General features: G+C 41.8%; 1 protein-coding gene across 1 annotated transcript in view; it reads left to right on the forward strand.

Annotated features, from left to right (window-relative positions):
- The first annotated feature begins 385 nt into the window (after positions 1-385).
- Positions 386-23331, forward strand: part of LOC123992663 (protein Aster-B-like) — a 99914-nt gene continuing 76968 nt past the window's right edge. The window contains exons 1-4 of the mRNA XM_046294011.1: positions 386-542; positions 752-1288; positions 14124-14201; positions 16056-16082. Of these exons, the coding sequence (XP_046149967.1) occupies positions 526-542; positions 752-1288; positions 14124-14201; positions 16056-16082 (659 nt within the window). The 5' untranslated portion in view covers positions 386-525. The remainder of the gene's footprint in view (positions 543-751; positions 1289-14123; positions 14202-16055; positions 16083-23331) is intronic.

Consider the following 23331-nt stretch of genomic DNA (forward strand, 5'->3'; position numbering starts at 1 on the left):
CGACGGACTGCAAGAGCCTACCCAGCCTACAACACATGGGGACAGTAATCAACCACCCAGAAGCATACAGTACAGAACTCATCTGGTCTGTCAACTTCAAGACTGGAGTGTTGCTTGTACTTGGAGACATCCTTTCTAGCATTGGAAGTAGCAGTGACAGCCAGCCCTAGCAGCAGGCAGTAGGCAGGCAGAGAGCAGAGTGTGTGTGTGTGTGTGTGTGTGTGTGTGTGTGTGTGTGTGTGTGTGTGTGTGTGTGTGTGTGTAACCTGGCCTGCCAGTTCCGGGGGAGAGGGGAGGAGTACTATTACACTCCCTGACAGACATTATACATGTTTCATCTGCTGCTTGGAGAACAGACTGGGTGTTTGTTGTCTATTTCAGCCCTCTCTCCTGGCCCGAGACGCTGCTGCAAACCGCTAGCCCTGTTGTCGCCTGACGACCAGCAACAGCCACACATCTCCCCAAAGCTGAGGACCAGGCCGGGACCCGGGTATCTGAAGGACTCACCTCCTCACCTGTCAGGCCATGCACAGGGACATGGAGTAAGCTAACTTTTAAAACTAGTGGTAAGGATCCAGGAGAGAATATAAGGCTATATGAGAGATCAGTAAATAATATAATATATAATAATAATATATGCCATTTAGCAGGAGACTTACAGAATATAAGGCTATACCCTGAGAGATCAGTAAACTGAGCTACCCTAAATGAGGACGACCCTGCATTTTTAAGTGTCTCTGTGCTGTTGCAGCATCTTGGCACCTGACTCAACAACCCGCTACTGCCTCAGCTTCCGCCAACTACAGCTCCCAGCAAGCCTGCCAACTACTAAAACGGCGAGCCAGCCAGCACTTCTCCTCCAAAATTCACTGTCCTTGACCATGAACGAGAACTTACGGCCCCCATCACTCCAGGTGAGCGTTCCCCGCGATGCCCCTGCCTACTCGGATGGGGGGAACGGCGGGGTCTCAGATGACCCTGTGTGGTCAAGCTTGTCCACCCCAACGCTACGACGCAAGCGCTTCAAGATGAGGCGCATAAAGAACGCGCCCAGTGAGAAGGACCGGGGCAGGCTGGTGAAGGGGTGGCTAGCCTCCACCTGCTCCCACTCGGGCTCCAAGGAGTACCTGCAGCTGCCCTCCATCGAGATCACCCGGTCCAGCGACGAGGATGGGGCCTCCTGGTCCAACTTCTCTACGCCCAGCGCCTCACCCCGACGCAAGCGCTTCCTGCTCCGCAAGTGGCTGAGAGTGAGAGAGAAGAAGGAGCACACCGGCAGCGAGAGCAGGTTGGTATGGGGTATTACCTCACCCAAAATGTAAACCCAGACCTCTTCTCCTTTCTTCCCTGCTGTCTCCCCCTTAAACCCTTCATGCTGCTTTAAGCCTGCTGTCACTGTCCACTAATGTTTTGGCCAGTACTAACACTATTTTTTTATTGAGCTGTAAGATTGAATAAGATTTAAAGGTTTATGATTGTGAGGCAGCAGTCTGCTGCCCATTATATTCAACATTATAGATGAAGTATGTTTTTTACACACCAAGAGGCAGGAACTAATGCTTTCAGTTATAGCACATCAATACAGCATTCAACTGCACCATGACCTAGAGGTGAACAAATCTTTAAAGTCCTTGCGAAACTGCACATAGCCGTATTTAGAGAATGTAGGGTCAGTGGATTAATGTTTGACTGCAGCCAGCCTAATGATTTTGTTAACGTGCATTTCCATGTAAAAAGACCCATGAGCACTAGTTTCAAGTTGTATTATTACATGCACAGGATACAGCAGGTATCAAATGTATTTATATAGCCCTTCTTAGATCAGCTGATATCTCAAAGTGCTGTACAGAAGCCCAGCCTAAAACACCAAACAGCAAGAAATGCAGGTGTAGAAGCACGGAGCTATGAAAAACTCCCTAGAAAGGCCAAAACCTAGGAAGAAACCTAGAGAGGAACCAGGCTATGAGGGGTGGCCGGTCCTCTTCTGGCTGTGCCGGGTAGAGATTATAACAGAACATGGCCAAGATGTTAAAGTGTTAATAAATGACTAGCATGGTCAAAAGGTATAAAACATTATAGTGGAATGCTTAACTTCCGAGCTCTTTCCCAGTAATGTACAATATAAGTAGTAATATAGATAAGAAATCAAATGTGAAATGCAAGAGAACGCAAAAAGAAAAGAACAAGGATGCAGTGATACAGGTCTTCTATACAGGTCTTCTATACAGGTCTTCTATACAGGTCTTCTATACAGGTCTTCTATACAGGTCTTCTATACAGGTCTTCTATACAGGTCTTCTATACAGGTCTTCTATACAGGTCTTCTATACAGGTCTTCTATACAGGTCTTCTATACAGGTCTTCTATACAGGTCTTCTATACAGGTCTTCTAAACAGGTCTTCTATACAGGTCAGTGCCGTGCCAGTACTGTTACAATGTGCATGGGTACTGGAGTGATTTAGGGAGGAATGTACATGTAAACAGGGTTAAAAGTGTCTGGTAGCAGGATAAATACTCATAGCAATATCACAATTAACAATATACTTCACAGATGTGAAGTTCATAGGAGCACATTTGGTGTCAAATGAAAGCTAGTCTATTTATATTTTTTAATTAAGGCAAATATACATTTTTCCAAACATTTTCCATCCTAAAAATGAAAATGCAAAGTCTTTGAATTCTGGTCAAATGAATCTCTTTCCATTTACTGTAGCCCTTACACTCACTGAACCATGACCGACACCAGGCGTTCATGGATGTTGAAAATTGATTAGTCCAAATCTGAACCAATCATAGCTGTCTGTTTCACAAGTAGAGTAGGGTATAGATCAGTAAAATATAGGACATTACTGTGCTGTACAGTAAAGTAGAGCAGAGGTAGAGTACAGTATAATTTACTGTATTGTACTGACTATAGTCTACTGTACTTTACTGAACTCTACTGAACTATATATACTGTGCTGTGATGTCCAAACTTGTGAAACATAAACGTCTATGATGGGTACAGATTTGATCACAAGTCATTATGAAGTCAATCATTATCCTAATGAGCGCCACCCCAAAATGTTATTGACTCATCTTTGGGGGCGGCACTCATTAGAATAATAGCCAGGTTAACTGGACAAGTATATAAAAATGGTATCCACGAGTTTATAGGACTCTGGGGAAGTAGATAAAGGGCTGCATTGCCAAAAACCACAAAGTATTCCTTTAACATTAACGTCCCAATTTTTTAAAAATATTTTGACGTTTCAACGTTCACACCCCTACAAAATCAAAGGGCATTAACATAATTTTTGTACTGTAAAATCTGACTTCTAAGTATTTTTCTGTCGAGGCAGACAGCAATTTCTGACTTCATTTTATATTCTGATCAACTGGCTTGTTCTTGTGTCAGGAAACTTTTTTTGGTACCCTTCTCCAGATCTGTGCCTCGACACAATCCTGTCTCGGAGCTCTACGGACAATCCCTTCGACTTCATGGCTTGATTTCTGCTCTGACATGCACTGTCAACTGTGTGACCTTATATAGACAGTTGTGTGCCTTTCCAAATCATGTCCAATTAATTCAATTTAACACCTCCCTCTGCAACTGGATCCTGGACTTCCTGATGGGCCGCCTCCAGATGGTAAGGGTAGGCAACAACACATCTGCCACGCTGATCCTCAACTTTGCCGACGACACGAGTGGTAGGCCTGATCACCAACAATGATGTGACAGCCTATAGGGAGGAGGTCAGAGACCTGGCAGTGTGGTGCCAGGATAACAACCTCTTCCTCAATGTTATCAAGACAAAGGAGATATGGTGTACTACAGGAAAAGGAGGGTCGAGCACACCCCAATTCTCAACTGGTTTGTCATGGAGCAGGTTGAAAATGTCAAATTCCTTGGTGTCCACATCACCAATGAACTGTCATGGTCCAATCACACAAACAGTCGTGAAGAGGAAACAACAACGACAAAGCCCCTTAGGAGACTGAAAATATTTGGCATGGGTCCTCAGACCCTCAAAGGGTTATGCAGCTGCACCATCGAGAGCATCCTGACTGGTTGCATCACCGCCTTTTATGGCAACTGCTCGGCCTCCAACCACAAGGCACTACAGAGTAGAGGTCGACAGATTATGATTTTTCAACGCCGATACTGATTATTGGAGGACCAAAAAAGCAGACACTGATTAATCGACCAATTTTATTTTTAAAAATGTATTTGTAATAATGACAATTACAACAATAGTGAATTTACACTTATTTTAATTTAATATAATACATCAATAAAATCAATTTAGCCTCAAGTAGATAATGAAACATGTTCAATTTGGTTTAAATAATGCAAAAACAAAGTGTTGGAGAAGAACGTAAAAGTGCAATATGTGCTATGTAAGAAAGCTAACGTTTCAATTCCTTGCTCAGAACATGAGAACATATGAAAGCTGGTGGTTCCTTTTAACATGAGTCTTGAATATTCTCAGGTAAGACGTTTTAGGTTGTAGTTATTACAGGACTATTTCCCTCTATACCATTTGTATTTCATTAACCTTTGACTATTGGATGTTCTTATAGGCACTTTAGTATTGCCAGTGTAACAGTATAGCTTTCGTCCCTCTCCTCGGTCCTCCCTGGGCTCGAACCAGCAACACAACGACAACAGCCACAACATCGAAGCAGCCTTACCCATGCAGAGCAAGGGAAACAACCACCCCAAGGATCAGAGCGAGTGAAGTTTGAAATGCTATTAGTGCGAGCTAACTAGCCAGCCATTTCACTTCGGTCACACCAGCCTCATCTCGGGAGTTGATGGGTTTGAAGCCATAAACAGCGCAATGCTTGATGCACAATGAAGAGCTGCTGGCAAAATGCACGAAAGTGCTGTTTGAATGAATGTTTATGCGCCTGCTACTTAGATACTTGCATGCTTATATGCTCAGTCAGATTATATCCAACACAGGACATGCTAGATAATATCTAGTAATATCATCAACCATGTGTAGTTAACTAGTGATTATGATTGTTTTTTTATGAGATCAGTTTAATGCTAGCTAGCAACTTACCTTGGCTTACTGAATTTGTGAAACAGGCAGTCTCCTTGTGGAGTGCAACGAGAGAGAGGCAGGTCGTTATCCCCCGAGCAGACAAGGTGAAAATCTGTCTTTCTGCCCCTGAATGAGGCAGTTAACCCACCGTTCCGAGGTCGTCATTGACAATAAGAATGTGTTCTTAACTGACTTGCCTAGTTAAATAAAGATTAAATAAAGGTGTAAAAAAATTGTACAAATAAAATATCGGCACCCAAAAATACTGATTTCCGATTGTTATGAAAACTTGAAATCTGCCCTAATTAATTGGCCATTCTGATTAATCGGTCGACCTCTACTACAGAGTGTAGTGCGTATGGCCCAGTACATCACTGGGGCGAAGATTCCTGCCATCCAGGACCTCTATACAGGTGGGGTCAGAGGAAGGCCCTAAAATGATTTGAAGCCACCCAAGTCATAGACTGTTCTCTCTGCTACCACACGGCAAGCGGTACCAGAGAGCATGCGGTGCGGTTAACAGTTAGTTTTCAATGTTTAGGTTAAAGTTTAGCCCCGGTAGAGTTGCATCCTTAGTTTACAAAGATCAGACAGCCCACTTGGCACAAACGTTAATTAAACGTCTATTCCACGTTTGTTCAATGTAATTTCATTGAAATTACGTGGAAACGGCATTGATTCAACCAGTGTGTGCCCATTGGGAGGTTTACACTGGAGTAACACACACGCACACTAACGTCAAGCATTTATTTCACTGTTTGTCTACGAAGCATGTGATTCATAAAATGTGGATTTGTCAGCAAATTACACAATTAGATGAGAACCTGCAGTGCAGACTGTGTTCTTGTCATGTTCATGGGAATGGAGGAGCTTCTAGTTCTGCTGGGATTTGTTTTCTCCCTCTCCCCCAGCAGGGAGCAGAGATGGTAGCAGCAGATGGTAGACATAGAGGGTGATTACAACATATCCATGCCATTTGACAGAAAACATATATATTTTACCTAGAGGCATGTGCGCATAACCCCATCAGCTCTCAAGATAAAATAACTGGACTTTTGGTTGACCGATTAATCAGAATGGCCGATTAATTAGGGATGATTTCAAGTTTTCATAGCAATCGGAAATCAGTATTTTAGGACACTGATTTGGACCAATTTTTTTATTTTTTATTATTTACACCTTTATTTAATCTTTATTTAACTAGTCAAGTCAGTTAAAAACACATTCTTATTTTCAATGACAGCCTAGGAACGGTGGGTTAACTGCCTCGGGGCAGTCCAACGCTCTAACCACCTGCCTCTCATTGCACTCCACGAGGAGACTGCCTGATACGCGAATGCAGTAAGCCAAGGTAAGTTGCTAGCTAGCATTGAATTTATCTTGTAAAAAACAATCAATCATAATCACTAGTTAACTACACATGGTTGATGATATTACTAGTTTATCTAGCGTGTCCTGCATTGCATATAATCGTGTACCTGTGTACCTAACCATAAACATCAATGCCTTTCTTAGAATGAATACACAGAAGTATATATTTTTAAACCTGCATATTTAGCTAAAAGAAATCCAGGTTAGCAGGCATTATTAACCAAGTGAAATTGTCACTTCTCTTGCGTTCATTGCACGCAGAGTCAGTGTATATGCAACAGTTTGGGCCGCCTAATTTGCCAGAATTTTACCTAATTATGACATAACATTGAAGGTTGTGCAATGTAACAGGAATATTTAGACTTATGGATGCCACCCATTAGATAAAATACAGAACGGTTCCGTATTTCACTGAAAGATTAAACGTCTTGTTTTCGAGATGATAGTTTCCAGATTCGACCATATTAATGACCGAAGGCTCGTATTTCTGTGTGTTATCATGTTATAACTAATCCTGTGACTTGATAGCGCAGTCTGACTGAGCGATGGTAGACACCAGCAGGCTCGTAAGCATTCATTCAAACAGCACTTTCGTGCGTTTGCCAGCAGCTGTTTATGACTTCAAGCCAATCAAGTCCCGAGATTAGGCTAGTGTAACCGATGTGAAATGGCTAGCTAGTTAGCTGGGTGCGCGCTAATAGCGTTTCAAACGTCACTCGCTCTGAGACTTGGAGTGGTTGTTCCCCTTGCTCTGCAAGGGCCACGGCTTTTGTGGAGCGATGGGTAACGCTGCTTTGCGGGTGGCTGTTGTCGATGCGTTGCTGGTTCGAGCCCAGGAGTGAGGAGAGGGACGAAAGATATACTGTTACACTGGCAATACTAAAGTGCCTATAAGAACATCCAATAGTCAAAGGTATATGAAATACAAATGGTAGAGAGAGAAATAGTCCTATAATTCCTATAATAACTACAATCTAAAACTTCTTACCTGGGAATATTGACGACAAATGTTAAAAGGAACCACCAGCTTTCATATGTTCTCATGTTCTGAGCAAGGAACTTAAACATTAGCTTTCTTACATGCCACATATTACACTTTTACTTTCTTCTACAACACTTTGTTTTTGCATTATTTAAACCAAATTGAACATGTTTCATTCATTATTTGAGGCTAAATTGATTTTGATGTATTATATTAAGTTAAAATAAGTGTTCATTCAGGATTGTTGTAATTGTCATTATTACAAATAAATAAATAAATACAAATTGGCCGATTTGAATCGTTATCGGCTTTTTTTGGTCCTCCAATAATCGTTATCGGCGTTGAAAAATCATAATCGGTCGACCTCTAAACTGGACCATTACCATTTCAGACGAATCACATGTATATCCCCCTCAAGGGATGCAAAACCAGTCTGTTCACACCGTATTATCAGTCAATGGTTCACGTACACATACAGTATTCCCTTTCTGCTGCTGAATAGTCCTGTCTTGGTCTGTTTTGCTGTGAGAGAACTGATGGATGAAGACTGAAAAGACTAACAGTGGGCGTATGTGTTACATAAGCCACCACAACTCAATATTAATAATCCCATCATCAATTATTTATTTGGCAGTATTGAAGACCCAAGCTATTTTCATCTTGTTGGGTAGCGGCGACACAGCTAGCGAACATAACGAGATATTGACATTTTTCTCCATCTGCTCTCTTGTAGCCTTAAGGGAACCACTGCTTCTGACTGCCTCTGCAGCACACAGCTATGAATTAAGCATTCATAAAAGAAGCTGTGACAAATGACAACACTTATTTCAGGGCTGTGCCGTTGATCCAGACCCACATTTGATGCCTGTTTGTCACTGCCAGCAGGGCGGTAAGTGCATGGTCAGAGCAGCCTTGATGGGAACAAGGCACTGCTTCTTGTTCCCATCTCGCAATCGCATCACCACAATACATTTACTTCATGCATCATTCACTCCCACTGTATATCCCTGAAAATGGATGGTCTGTCATTCTAGCCTTTGCACACCAATAAAGTACAGGTTCCAAGTTTCGTTGTTTGCAGTGAGGTTCTGTCTGTAGCAAGCCTCAGGTGAAGCCATTGTAGTCACATCTGGTTCAAGGTAATTTTCAGTGTACTTGAAAGCAATGCAATAAGCATTACTTGTGTTGTAATTGTCCCTGTGCCGAATACAACAGGCGTAGTAGACCTTACTTACAAGCCGCTAACCAACAAATGCAGTTCAATAAATAAAGTTATGAAAATATTTACGAATGAAAGTTTTAAAAAATGAAGTAACACAAACGATAACGAGGAAATATGTTGGGGGTACCAGTATCGAGTCACTGTGTGGGGTACAGATTAGTTGAGGTCATTTGTAAAGGAGTCTATGTAAATCGGCTGGGTGGACATTTTATTATTTGTTCAGCAGTTTTATGGCTTGGGGGTAGAAGCTGTTAAGGAGCCTTTTGGTCCTAGATTTGGCGCTCCGGCACCGCTTGCCGTGCGGTAGCAGAGAAAACAGTCTATGACCTGGATGACTAGAGCCTTCCTTTCACACCACCTAGTATATCGGTCCTGGATATCAGGAAGCTTGGCCCCAGGGGTGGACTGGGCCATACGCACTACCCTCTGTAGTGCCTTGCGGTCAGATGCCGAGCAGTTGCCATACCAGGCGGTGTCGCAACCGGTCAGGATGCTCTCGATGCTGCAGCTGTCAAACTTTTTGAGGATCTGGGTACCCATGACAACTCTTTTCAGTCTGCTGAGGGGGAAAAGGTGTTGTCATGACTTTTTCACAACTGTCTTGGTGTGTTTGGACCATGATAGTTCGTTGGTGATGTGGACACCAAGGAACTTAACTCTCGATCCGCTCCACTTCAGCCCCGTCGATGTTAATGGGGGCCTGTTCGGCTCGCCTTTTCCTATAGTCCACGATCAGCTCCTTTGTCTTGCTCACATTGAGGGAGAGGTTGTTGTCCTGGCACCACACTGCCAGGTCTCTGACCTCCTCCCTATAGGCTATCTCATCGTTATCGGTGATCAGGCCTACCACTGTTGTGTCGTTAGCAAACTTAATGATGGTGTTGGCGTCGTGCTTGGCCACACAATCATGGGTGAGCAGGGAGTACAGGAGCAGATTAAGCACGCACCCCTGAAGGGCCCCAGTGTTGAGGATCAGCATGGCAGATGTGTTGTTGCCTACCCTTACCACCTTGGGTGGCCCGTCAGGAAGTCCAGGATCCAGTTGCAGAGGGAGGTGTTTAGTCCCAGGGTTCTTAGCTTAGTGATGAGCTTTATAGGCACTATGGTGTTGAATGCTGAGCTGTAGACATTGAACAGCATTCTCACATATGTGTTCCTTTTGTCCAGGTGGGAAAGGACAGTGTGGAGTGCGATTGTCATCTGTGCATCTGTTGGGGTGGTATGCGAATTGAAGTGGGTCTAGAGTTTCTGGCATTATTGTGCTAATGTGAGCCATGACCAGCCTTTCAAAGCACTTCATGGCTACCGATGTGAGTGCTATGGGCGGTAATAATTTAGGCAGGTTACCTTTGCTTTCTTGGGCCCATGGACTATGGTGGTCGGTTTGAAACATGTAGGTATTACAGACTCGGTCAGGGAGCGGTTGAAAATGTCAATGAAGACATTTGCCAGTTGGTTAGCGCATGCTTTGAGTACAGGTCCTGGTAATCCATCTGGCTCCGCGGCTTTCTGAATGTTGACCTGTTTAAAGGTCTTGCTCACATTGGCTACCGAGCCTGATCACACAGTTGTCTGGAACTTATGCTCTTGTGCATGCTTCAGTGTGGCTTGCCTCAAAGCGAGCATAAAATACATTTAGCTCATCTGGTAGGCTTGCGTCACTGGGCAGCTCACGGCTGGGTTTCCCTTTGTAGTCCGCAATGTTTTTCAAGCCCTGCCACATCCGACGAGCGTCCGAGCCGGTGTAGTAGGATTCAATCTTAGTCCTTTATTAACACTTTGCCTGTTTGATGGTCTGTCTGAGGGTATAGAAGGATTTCTTATAAGCATCCGGATTAGTGTGGCACTCCTTGAAAGTGGCAGCTTTCAGAGGCATGATAACTTGCAGTGATGACGCAAAAAATGACTCGGTATCCCCCCCTTACCCTGTACCTGTCCCTTTCTTGTTTTTAAAAGGTGAGAGAAGTGCTACACCTGGTGGAGAGAGGCTGTAAAACATAATTAGTTGCTTTATGCGTGCTGTACGTTACGCCATGACAAGTCACGATGTAACGTACAGCATCAGAGGGGTCCATTAAAAAAAAAAAAGTTTCTCCAATTCTATAGAGCCATTACCATGTCAATCAACGCTTGAATAGAAACGTAGTTCACACCCCAGATTTTGATGTCAACACAGTTGTTACAGTCCCATTTTGTTTTCTTTGCAGCCTCATTTGAATGTCGCGGTTGCGCACATTTGGATGGAATGGGGTTAGCGTACGTTAGCTCTTTAACAAGCAGGGCAAAGCCCTTAAATTGTATTGTATTCCCTGAACTCAGTCATTTCAACATTGCGAAAAGTAAATCTGTTAGAGGAAGTATTGTTTTATTGTTACATTCTTACTCAAGAGTTATTGTGTGTATAAAAATGTAACTATGAGCTGTCTGTTTCATAAGGTAAGAATTGTAACCTGAAGGAATGTATGACTCTAGATTCTACGGCTACAGGTACAGCTTTAGTCCAAGCTCAAGTGCGACCTAGTCAGTTAATATATAAACATGGTACGGCGGCATTAATATATAAACATGGTACGGCGGCATTAATAGTTAAACTGGCTTGTGTGACTTATGGACCACTCTGGACATTCTAAGCACTTTTTAGCTGGACTTCACAGAGAACACCCATCAAACATGCTGTGAGTACAGTACCTTAATTACTGATAATGCTATAGGCTGTACCAAGGGTAAATACTTGGCCATTGTTTAGGCCCTATTCCTTAGGAGTTGGCTGAATTTCTGTACGACAATCCAAGACAATACACTACTATGTGCGCTTTGTCTGACTCAAAACAGTGTTTCTAATCATTGCCTAAAACATGTTTGATAGGGTCTGAAGTTGTCTTAGATGTACTGTTGTCTGTCTAGAGTTTCAACTGTTTCAATGGCAAATATATTCCAGTTTGTATGAAAATCCCAGTATGGATTGTATATAATTATTTCATGCAGCAGTAAGATTGAAAGTGAGACAGACAGACATGGTATGACACTTTTTTCAATCAGACACTTTTAGTCTTGAAGCAGATTTAGGTCAGATATTTCCAATCTCTGACACAAGGGACGACTCTGTTAGGAGAATATATTGGAGTTGGGTCTTTAAGTGTCTTACCAGATATCAAAACTGTTCCAGATATCAAAACTGTTCCAGATATCAAAACTGATCCAGATATCAAAACTGATCCAGATATCAAAACTGATCCATGTGTACTGTATGACATCCAATAAAGATTTGTTACAGTTTTAGATAAGTAATCTAGTTATACATCAAATTGACCCATTGGTTAGTGTGAGTAACTTACTGTAGTTACCATGGAACTTATCGTGACAGTTTAACAAGTAATGGTTAGTGTTCAATCTGCATAATGCAATACAGCTATGTCAAGTTTATATTTGGTGAATGACAAATGTTAACCCTGCTCACGTTTTTTGTAAGTGGCTATTTCTTGCGAATCAACCACTGTTGATACTTATATAGATAACATAATAGGAGATATGGTTGTCTAATAGTCTATTAAAGTCCTCAATTTTGTTTGGATTGTCTCTCAGAAACCCATCCTGAAAAGCAATTGCTTTGGAAAGAATTCAGAGCCCAGAGAGAACCCCATTACCACTACTCTGGCTGCCTCGAAGTCTGTAATGCCAGTGCTCTCGAAATTCACAGTAACTATCATGTTTTAAGCACATAGTTAATAAATTGTGTATGACTTATTAATGATTTAGTGAGGCCTCATGCCACCTCCAACATTCATTGCTTGTGTTCTGAAAGAGGCATGAACAGTTGTGCAGCATATACACTCCATACACTTGCATAAAGTCTAACCAACACACACATGCACACAAACTCAGAGCAGTGAGTTTACTAAAAACCTACACCTGATTTCTTGTAGAGCAGGTGCAATCCAGACATTGCTGAATGTTTCACTTGGGTATACATCTCCCTCCAACCCTCAAAACAACCTTGATAACTACCTGGAAAACATAGGCAGAGCTTCACTGTCTGGCGCGCCAGTTGAGAAACCACAGAACCTAAGTTGACAGTGGGGCATATTACCTAAGCAAAAGAAAAGCCCTCTCTAAAAACCTCTGGAGTCATGGACACAACCACCATTTCACAAGGTCTCCAAACACGTAATGATTGACTGTTCTTCACTGAAGCATTGTTTAGCCTAGTCTGCTGTTTTAAACTGGTTCCTCAGAGGCAACATGATGAACAAAAAATATTTCACCAATGACTTTACTTTTTAATATCATGAATAAGACTGGAGGAAAGATGGCTCTCAGCTTCTCTTTGGATAATTCTGAGCATCTGTCTTATGCAAATGTATATGTTAAAAACTTTCCTTTATGATCATGTTAAAGGTAATGTCATATCTTTGAAAGTGATCATCCTCAGATGTCTGACCATTTCTCCATGTCAGCTACCTACAGGTAACTGCCAAAATAAAGGAAACACTTGAGTAAATGAAGGATGCAAAGTATATTGAAAGCAGGTGCTTCCACACAGGTGTGGTTCCTGAGTTAATTAATCAATTAACATCATCATGCTTAGAGCCACGTATAACAATGCCCAGTTGCCAATTATTTTTGCTACCATGACTAGAAGAAGAGACCTCAGTGACTTTAAAAGAGGCGTCTCAAAAGAGCACAAGAGGTTTAAAGTGTGTGTATTCAATTGAACACTTATGGTAGATTCTGGAGTGGCGCCTGAGACAGTGTTTTCCATCAACAAAACACCAAATGATGGAGTCTTTAGTGGAAGAATGGTGTCCCATCCCTCCGATAGAGTTCCAGACATTTGTAGAATCTATGACAAGGTGCATTGAAGCTGTTCTGGCAGCTTGTGATGGGCAATACCCTATTTAGACAATTTATGTTGGTGTTTCCTTTATTTTGGCAGTTACCTGTATGTCTTCAAAGGTTCTGGATGGACTTAATATACCTCCAACTGGGAATCAAATCAGTACTTTACACAGAGATTGAATGGGTAGCCAAGCAGCACAGCAGGACTGGTGGGATTCTCTTAAGTGCCACAGTATAGGTGAACTTCTTGTATGATTCATGATCAGTGTTTGTGTGTCTTGTAGGGCCATCTAGTGGATATAACTAAGAGGTGTGTGTGTGTGTGTGTGTGTGTGTGTGTGTGTGTGTGTGTGTGTGTGTGTGTGTGTGTGTGTGTGTGTGTGTGTGTGTGTGTGTGTGTGTGTGTGTGTGTGTGTGTGTGTGTGTGTGTGTGTGTGTGTGTGTGTGTGTGTGTGTGTGTGTGTGTGTGTGTGTGTGTGTGTGTGTGTACTGTGGTATTACACGTACTGAAGTTTGCATTCTCAGGACACAGAATCACCGTAGCAGTGAAATTCTCTATGAATGTACCTGAAGGACTGGGTAGGGCCCGATCGTATGTTTTCACTGGATTTATAGTGTAAGTGAGTGTGTATTTGTGTGTGACTGACATGTGTTCCTCTGTTGTGTTCTGTCACCCAGCAGCCAGCAGAGCAGCCAGCAGAGTAGCCATGACGATGACTCCACTCGCTCCCTGACTCCCTTCAACCTAGAGGAGAGGTAAATATAAGAATATTCTGAATTTACTTGTATGTGTTCTCTGTGTGTTGTTGTATTCTACGTTTTGTATGTATGCAAAAGTATTTAATCGTTTGTCTGGTTTGATGAAAGCAAGGGGAGAGCACTGACGGTATGTAAGTCGCTCTGGATAAGAGCGTCTGCTAAATGACTTAAATGTAAATGTAAATGAATCAGGATGCTCAAATGACTGTTCTCCGTCTGCTCCTTATACTGCTGCTTTTTCACCACTAGATGGCAGTTGGACCTCACTGCTGCATATGGATTGTAACACCCATTATTGACCATTTAGATGCATTTTCCATGTTGTTGGTAATGAGTGCAATGAACATGTTCTTCTTTGGGGCATGTCAGTCTTCCGTTTAGTAATTTGTAATCCTTTCAATTTGTGATAAGTTAAGGATTCAAGGCACTTGATGTTCTCTTCACTAAGTGAGTGACCTGTGGTAATTAAGCATGCTAAATTTGCTAGCAATTGTAATTCACATGTTAGTGGCAGTGCTTCAAATGTGAGTGAGAACATACTTTTCCTTAATGTGGGAACCTACCTCTCCCTCTCTTGGGCTGTGTGTGTGTGAGTGGGTGGATGGCTGCGGCTCCAGCTCTATATTACCTCAGCGGTGGGGATATACTGAAGTGTTCTCAGGGAGCACAAATGTCAGGCATGGGAAGTAAATTAGATAGAGCAGAGCATGCTGCCTGCCTGCCTGCCTACCTGCTGGCCTGGCGAGAGAGGATCATATTTCAGCTATGAGATACCACATCAGGAGGAACTCAATGGCCTGTAGCTCATTCTGGAGAGAGGAAGGGCTGTTTGAAGCTTCCAAGGGCACCTGTCATATCTGCCTCTTTCAAATGCTGCATTTTTGTAATGAAAATGGATTCGTCATACTGTGGTTTAGTGGTGAAAGAAAAAGATTAGACATTCAAACAAATCGCAGCCAAATTGACTGGGGGGGGGCTTAAAGCTGTGATAATGGCTTTGAAATAAATGAAATACAGAGTATTAACCAGCCTGAGCTGGTGCTGTTGGAATGCCCCTTTTTAACTCTTTATTTCTCTCTTTCTTTTATAGTAGCTACGGTAGACTACAACATTCTACTCTCCCTTTCCTATCTCACTCTCTTCTACGCCTCTCTCCTCACTGCTCTTTTTCTCTACAGTTTTTCCTGCGCTATTTCTCTGTGTACTGCTCCGTATAGGAACCTTACGTTTGACCTTATGGGATTTGTCCTGCATGCTCCTCTTTTCTCTCTGCTTGTAATACCTGGCTACTGCTGCTGGGGGGTAAACGGTCCGTACCCAGCTTTAGAGGACATGGAATGTCCTGTTTCCTCTGCAGGTAACAGCTATATTTAATGTCTGCTCTGGATTTTGTCGATGGCTGTCTGCAGCGGTATGTTTGCTCACAGAGCAGCTACAGCACGGCACAGATTAGCTGGTTTACCGGTAGGCTAGTTGGGATGCCGGTGGCAGTGTGTGGATGTTCCGGTGTAATAGGAGCAGGCTAGGTTATTAGCATTAAGTATTCATTGCACGAGCTTAAGCGGTTTTGCCTCGACAAGTGGATTTTGTGGTTTGTTGTCTTTGCTTACTAGTTTACAAGATAATCCAGGATGACCCCCTCTTCTCTCATTGTTTTGGTGCCTGTTGTAGAATGCTGCGACTGGACAATAACTGTTGACTATGCCATTTTTCTCAGGATAAATTTTAAACCCCACTGTTAGATACCAATATGATGAGACAATGACTTGTCAAACTATTCACCTGTATGAGTGGAGTATATGAGGATGCCCCTGTGAGTGACATCTGCTTTCTCTCTTCTCTGCCTTCCAGGTCTGACAGTGCAGCGGACAAGATCTGGTAAGCCTGCGCTCTTCCTTATACGTCCTATTCTCAGCTGGGTGGTGGATCCTGTGCTGTGGGGTTGTGGTGTGGTGTATAGGTTGTGGGTTTATGGTATGGTGTATAGATTGAGTTTGTGGTGTTAGATGGCGTGGTGTATAGGTTGTGGGGTTAGATCGATCAATCAATCAAATGTATTTATAAAGCCCTTCTAACATCAGCTGATGTCAAAGTTCTGTACAGAAACCCAGCCTAAAACCCCAAACGGCAAGCAATGTAGGTGTAGAAGCACAGGGTTAGATGGCATGGTGTATAGGCTGTGGGGTTAGATGGCGTGGTATATAGGAACCTGCTGTCCTGTCACCCCATGGACCCCAGCCCGCCCACTCTGCATGTGACAGATTGCTTTGTCCCTGCTGACAGAGGTGTCTGAATAGACTTTACATTTGGAAAGGCGAGTCGTGAATACAGTTGCAAGCCATGGAATGTCATTGTTTGCTTTTACTGGACAAATAACATCAGTCACAATGTGGGACACAAACAGGGCTTTGTTAGTGGACAGCAGGTTGCTGCGATTAGTCTGTTAGCTACTCTGTTTGGTCGGGTTTGAAGATCTGTGTGCAGTCACTTCATTCTGAAGGTTACACCTGTGGAGACACTTGCCAGTAACACTGCTTTTTATGACACAAGCCCAAAAGGTGAGTGATAGGATTGTAATGGGGAGGTATGAGAAATGCATGACGGTTTTGATTTGTATGTGCAATATGGTAGTTGTCTTTGTTCATCTGTCATTACTCATTGTGTAAGTGTGTAGGAGGGTATCCTGCTATCCACACACAGGTCACAGTTTGGTAGGTCTGTCAGCAGTGTGTTGTTTTAGTATGTGGGATGACTAGTTGTTGCTGTGTTAAGGTTGGGATTACTGATTTAAATGATTTTTTTTTTTTTTTTTTAGGTAGAAAGAGGGTTGTTGATGACAATGTTGGTGTATTTGCAGTTGAAGCTGCTTAACACAGGGAGCTGATCCTCCATTGTCCCTCATCATTCTTAGGCATGTTTGAGGTACTTTGTCTGGGGTTACTATGGTTACACAGATATACACTACCGGTCAAAAGATTTAGAACACCTACTCATTCAAGGGTTCTTCTTTGTTTTTACTCTTTTCTACATTATAGAAGAATAGTGAAGACATCAAAACTATGAAATAAGACATGGAATCATGTAGTAACCAAGAAAGTGTTAAACAAATCTAAATATTTTATATAGCCACCCTTTGCCTTGATGACAGTTTTATACACTCTACACATTCATTCAACCAGCTTCACCTGGAATACTTTTCCAACAGTCTTGAAGGAGTTCCCACATATGCTGAGCACTTGTTGGCTGCTTTTCCTTCACTCTGAGGTCTAACTCATCCCAATTTGGTTGAGGTTGGGGTATTGTGGAAGACGGATCATCTAATGCAGCACTCATCACTCCTTCTTGGTAAAATAGCCCTTACACAGCCTGGAGGTGTGTTGGGTCATTGTCCTGAAAAACAAATGATAGTCCCGCTAAGCCCAAACCAGATGGGATGGCATATCGCTACAGAATGCTATGGTAGCCATGCTGGTTAAGTATGCCTTGAATTCTAAATCAGTGTCACCAGCAAAGCACCCCCACACCATAACACCTCCATGCTTTACTGTGGGAAATACACATGCGGAGATCATCCGTTCACCCACTCCGCGTCTCACAAAGACACAGCGGTTTGGTCCAAATCTGAGATTTTTGGTTCTAAGGACAAATTCCCATGGTCTAATATCCATTGCTCATGTTTCTTAACCCAAGCTTAGCTCTTCTTATTGTTGTCCTTTAGTAGTGGATTATTTGTAGCAATTTGACATGAAGGCCTGACTCATGCAGTCTACTCTGAACAGTTGATGTTGAGATGTGTCTGTTATTTGAACTTAGTTACTATGCTGTTACTAAGCAGTAATGTATTACCGCAGTGTTATGTTACTACACCTAATAGTAAATGCACATGCGGCTTATTGGGGCTGTTGAGCACGAGAGGTTTTGACTAAATGAAACTAACTCCCGTCTCCTGCCTGATCATTTCTCCACAACACAAATATTACATGAAGCATTTATTTTGGCTGCAGTTTCTGAGGCTGGTAACTATAATGAACTTATCCTCTGCAGCAGATGTAACTCTGGGTCTTCCTTTCCTGTGGCGGTCCTCATGAGAGCCAGTTCCATCATAGCTGTTGATGGTTTTTACAACTGCGCTTGAAGAAACTTTCAAAGTTCTTGAAATATTCAATATTGACTGACCTTCATGTCTTAAAGTAATGATGGAATGTCGTTTCTCTTAGTTATTTGAGCTGTTCTTGCCATAATATGGACTTGGTCTTTTACCAAATAGGGCTCTCTTCTGTATACCCCCCCCCCCACCTGGTCACAACACAACTGATTGGCTCAAACGCATTAAAAAGGAAGAATTCCACAAATCAACTTTAAGATGGCACTCGTGTTAATTGAAATGCATTCCAGGTGACTACCTCATAAAGCTAGTTGAGAGAATACCAAGAGTGTGCAAAGCTGTCAAGGCATAGGGTGGCGATTTGAAGAATCTCAAATAGAAAATCTATTTTAATAAAACACTTTCTTTGGTTATGTCATAGTTCTGATGTCTTCTATTATTATACAACGTAGAAAATAGTAAAAAATAAACGCTTGAATTAGTAGTGACAATTATCGGTAGTGTGTCTGTCACGTTCTGACCTTTTATTTCCTTTGTTTTGTCGTTATTTAGTATGGTCAGGGCATGAGTTGGGGTGGGCAGTCTGTTTGTTTTTCTATAATTTTGGGATTTCTATTTTTCGGCCTAGTATGGTTCTCAATCAGAGGCAGGTGTCATTAGTTGTCTCTGAGAATCATATTTAGGTAGCCTGGGTTTCACTGTTTGTGGGTGATTGTCTGTTAGTTGCTTGTGTCAGCACAGTTCTTATGATAGCTTCACGGTCAATATTTGTTTATTGTTTTTGTACAGTTTACTTCGTGTTTTTCGTCATCTATTAAATTCACACCACGCTGCGCTTTGGTCCGCTTCTTACGACGATCGTGACGGTATCCTCTTTCATAACTATCTTATTCAATTTTCAAAATGCATTCCTGTTGGTCTTGGTCCTATTATTTATTCAGATCATGAAGGACAGGACATGATCAGGTAAACTAGTAGAGACTGGTGGAATGTGTCTGGTCTGGACTGGCCTGAGTTGAGTGGCCAGTCATGTGGGTGGTGTGACAAACAGACAGAGCCAGGTTTGGACAACTATAGCTACTGACTACCATCACATGAGGTACAGATAGTTCAGTAGACTAAATCTGAATCTGTTTCTATTGTGTCCAGCAATTAAGCTCCCTGCCTTTCAAAATTACTGATACAATAAGGGATAAATGCCAACTTTCTGTGTACATTACCTTGGAAAAAATGGACGACACAGCGGCGTTTCATTTGCGGAGTTCATTTTTCCAAGGTAATGTACAGAATGGAGGCGTTTATACCACAGTTGCCAAAGAAAACAATACTAAGCACACATTTATCTGTAAATACTTTGTCATCTTTTGGTTGCCAGAGACACGACCCAGTTGTTCGTTCTTTATGTTCCGTTGCCATGTTCACTGGCAATGTTCTTACCCCTTGCTTGCTAGCTAGCCTGCTATCTATGGCTAACATAGTCACGACCAGCAAAGTTGCTGTTTTCTATTGACATTAATTTAGACACAGACATAACAATGATTATTTTCATTATCAGATGCTCCAAAAAATGTCTCGAATTGTGTATGTAGTTGTTGGTTTAGCATTGTAACTTTAGCAAGTATGGTCTGCATGTGTAGGCACATATTGTATCATGATTGCAAGGTGTCCTGATATATTTTCCAACTATCCCGTTATATGGTTTTAATGTCCATTCTAGAATTCCCTTCTAGCCAATCAGAAACGAGTATTCCACACATGCTGTGGTGTAAGCCATAATACAGTGCCTTCAGAAATTATTCACACTCAGAAAACCCTCCAGCCAATGTCTATTTTCACAGCATTCAGCTCCTGCTCTGGTCCAAATCAGCTCTACTCCCTCTTAACTCAACTGTGTTAAGCATGTAACTACCACCCATGTTCGCAGTGAAAAAACAAATCACCTATTTAGGCATTACCATAACCCCCTCTATTCACACTACTTGCAGGAAGAACTACTTAGAAACCGTTCAAAAGATACAACAAATACATAAAAGACGGTCCGCTATGGTCACTTATTTGCATGCTAGAATCTCAATTATTTAATTGAATGTCCTCCCTCGTATTAATTTGATGAGTTCCATGTTACCACTGCCTCCTATAGACTATTGGTCTAAATTTGACTCTGTCATAAAGAAGATAATTTGGGGGAGCAAGTGTCAATAGTTTCACCAATTAGATTAAAATATTAATTATTTTCTAGATTAACTAAGAAAAATTTGCATCATTGTTTGGATGCATTATAGCATACTCATTAAATTTGTGGAAAGTTACACAGAAGCATATGAGATCTAATCTTAAATGGCATTCAAACTCTCCAATATGATGTAATAATGAATTCTTAGCGTGTAAAAAAACACTTATATAAGATTCTTGGTCTAAGAAGGGTATTTATACTTTCAGACATATTCAATGTGAATGGACTCCTCCGTTTCAGAAGTTTCAGAGGTTTTGAAGTTCGTTCCAGTCATTGGCAGCAGAGAACTGGAAGGAGAGGCGGCCAAAGGATGAATTGGTTTTGGGGGTGACCAGAACGATATACCAGCTGGAGCGCGTGCTACAGGTGGGTGCTGCTATGGTGACCAGCGAGCTGAGAAGGGGGCACTTTACCTAGCAGGGTCTTGTAGATGACCTGGAGCTCGTGGGTTTGGTGACAAATATGAAGCGAGGGCCAGCCAAGGAGAGCATACAGGTCACAGTGGTGGGTAGTATATGGGGCATTGGTGACAAAACGGATTGCACTGTGATAGACTGCATCCAATTTGTTGAGTAGGGTATTGGAGGCTATTTTGTAAATATCATCGCCGATGTCGAGGATTGGTAGGATGGTCAGTTTTACAAGGGTATGTTTGGCAGCATGAGTGAAGGCTGCTTTGTTGCGAAATAGGAAGCCAATTCTAGATTTAACTTTGGATTGGAGATGTTTAATGTGAGTCTGGAAGGAGAGTTTACAGTCTAACCAAACACCTAGGTATTTGTAGTTGTCCACATATTCAGAGCCGTCCAGAGTAGTGATGTTGGACAGGCAGGCAGGTGCAGGCAGCGATCGGTTGAAGAGCCTGCATTTAGTTTTACTTGTATTTAAGAGCAATTGGAGGCCATGGAAGGAGAGTTGTATGACATTGAAGCAGAACAAAAACCATTAACTCTGTCCACTGTATAGGAGAAAGATTTTACACTGACAGACAAACTGGGAGACAGTGTGGAAAAATATATTTGGATCATCTAGAAACCCCAATCGCCAATTAATTCATTAAAATTTTTCCCATAGAACCATTCTAACATCTCAAAAAATACATGGAATTGCCCGGGAGTGGTTGAATTCTGGGGGAAAGTCAAGGATGTAATATCTGTACTTACAGATAAAATAATGCCATTAGATCCAATAGTGATGTTGCTTTGCGATGACTCTGATTTGCACTTGTCAGAGCACCGGTGGAGAATGTGGTTAGCAGGAGGTGTATTCCACCTCATGAGTTACCATTGCAACAATGGCTACTCACATTTAAGGAAATTGTACTTATGGTGCTCTCCATGGCCAGGATCCACAGGGACAAGAGGTGTTCACTCTGGACACATGGAAAAAATAATCACCGGACATTTCTGAACTCTTAACCAATGGGCCTTTACATCCGTGGATCTGTATCAATAATTTGTCACTATTTCTGAGGCTATATGATGTATTGTTCAGTAGATTTTGTCAGGACCCGGTTACGAACCCGGGTCTCCAGAGTGAGAAACAGTCACTTAACCAACTGAGCCACGAATAGTCGGCAGAACCCAGAAGATGAGGCAGACACAGCAGTACTTGAGACGGTGTATTTAATGAAGTAAAAAGTGAAGTTCTTCAGGAAAACATGTAACTCCACAACCTCAAAAGGAATTCCACAAGAACAAAGGAAATCCTTCAAGACAAAAAGGTAAATCCACAAGGTGGAAGGTATAGCATAAAAAGCCTCAAAAAGATACTCAAAAATAAATAAACAAGAACAAAAAACAGAATTCCACAAGAGTCTACCGGGATCAACAAGAGTTCACAGAGTACTAGGGCTGGGTGCTAACATACAAACACAGAGCAAAGAACTGAGGAAAACAAAGGGTTTAAATACAATCAGGGGAAACGAGGCACAGGTGCAAATAATAATGGGGATCAAGGGAAAACAAAAGGTCAAAAGGCACAATGGGGGCATCTAGTGACCAAAAACCGGAACAACCCTGGCCAAATCCTGACAGATTTACTATTTAATAGTAATGAATTGGTTTTTATCTCATGATTTAGTTTACATGCTGTTAGAATTTTAACAACCCCCCCCCAATCTATCTGTAAATGTATTGTATAAATCCTACAATTTTAAATAATTAAAAGTTAATGTAAAAAATATATATATTCACATTGACTTTTTTCATCTCTTGTTGTGTTACAAAGTGGGATTCAACTGGACTTAATTGTTGACAAAAAAATGACAATCTACACAAAATACTCAACAATTTAAAAAAACATATTTTTTTATGTATATGTAAAAAATTAAACCACCTTTGACAGCTGTGAAGCTTTCTGGGTAAGTCTCTTAAGAGCTTTGCACACCTGTATATTACAATATTGTTTTGGCATATTATTTTTTAAATTCTTCAAGTTGATTGATCATCACTAGACAGACATTTTCAAATCTTGCCATAGATTTTAAAACTGATTTTAAGTCAAAACTGTAAATATGCCACTAATGAAAATTCTATGTAGTCTTAGTAAGCAACTCCAATCTCCCAAGCTGTCATTGAATACCCATACTACCATACTGTATACTACATATTTAATGTAAACGAACGGTATCATTTCAGTTGAGCGTACTAGCGTTTCGCCTGTAACGGAAGTTGAGGCCGTTGCTATGCAACCTCTTGCTAGCTTATTAGCATAACAAATGACTAGCAAGATATCTTACGATTTCAGGTGTGTATATAAATTCAATCTAGAGTGCCAAAGTGCACTCA

This window comes from Oncorhynchus gorbuscha, linkage group LG13 (genome assembly GCF_021184085.1).
Source record: "Oncorhynchus gorbuscha isolate QuinsamMale2020 ecotype Even-year linkage group LG13, OgorEven_v1.0, whole genome shotgun sequence".
NCBI classification, from domain to species: domain Eukaryota; kingdom Metazoa; phylum Chordata; class Actinopteri; order Salmoniformes; family Salmonidae; genus Oncorhynchus; species Oncorhynchus gorbuscha.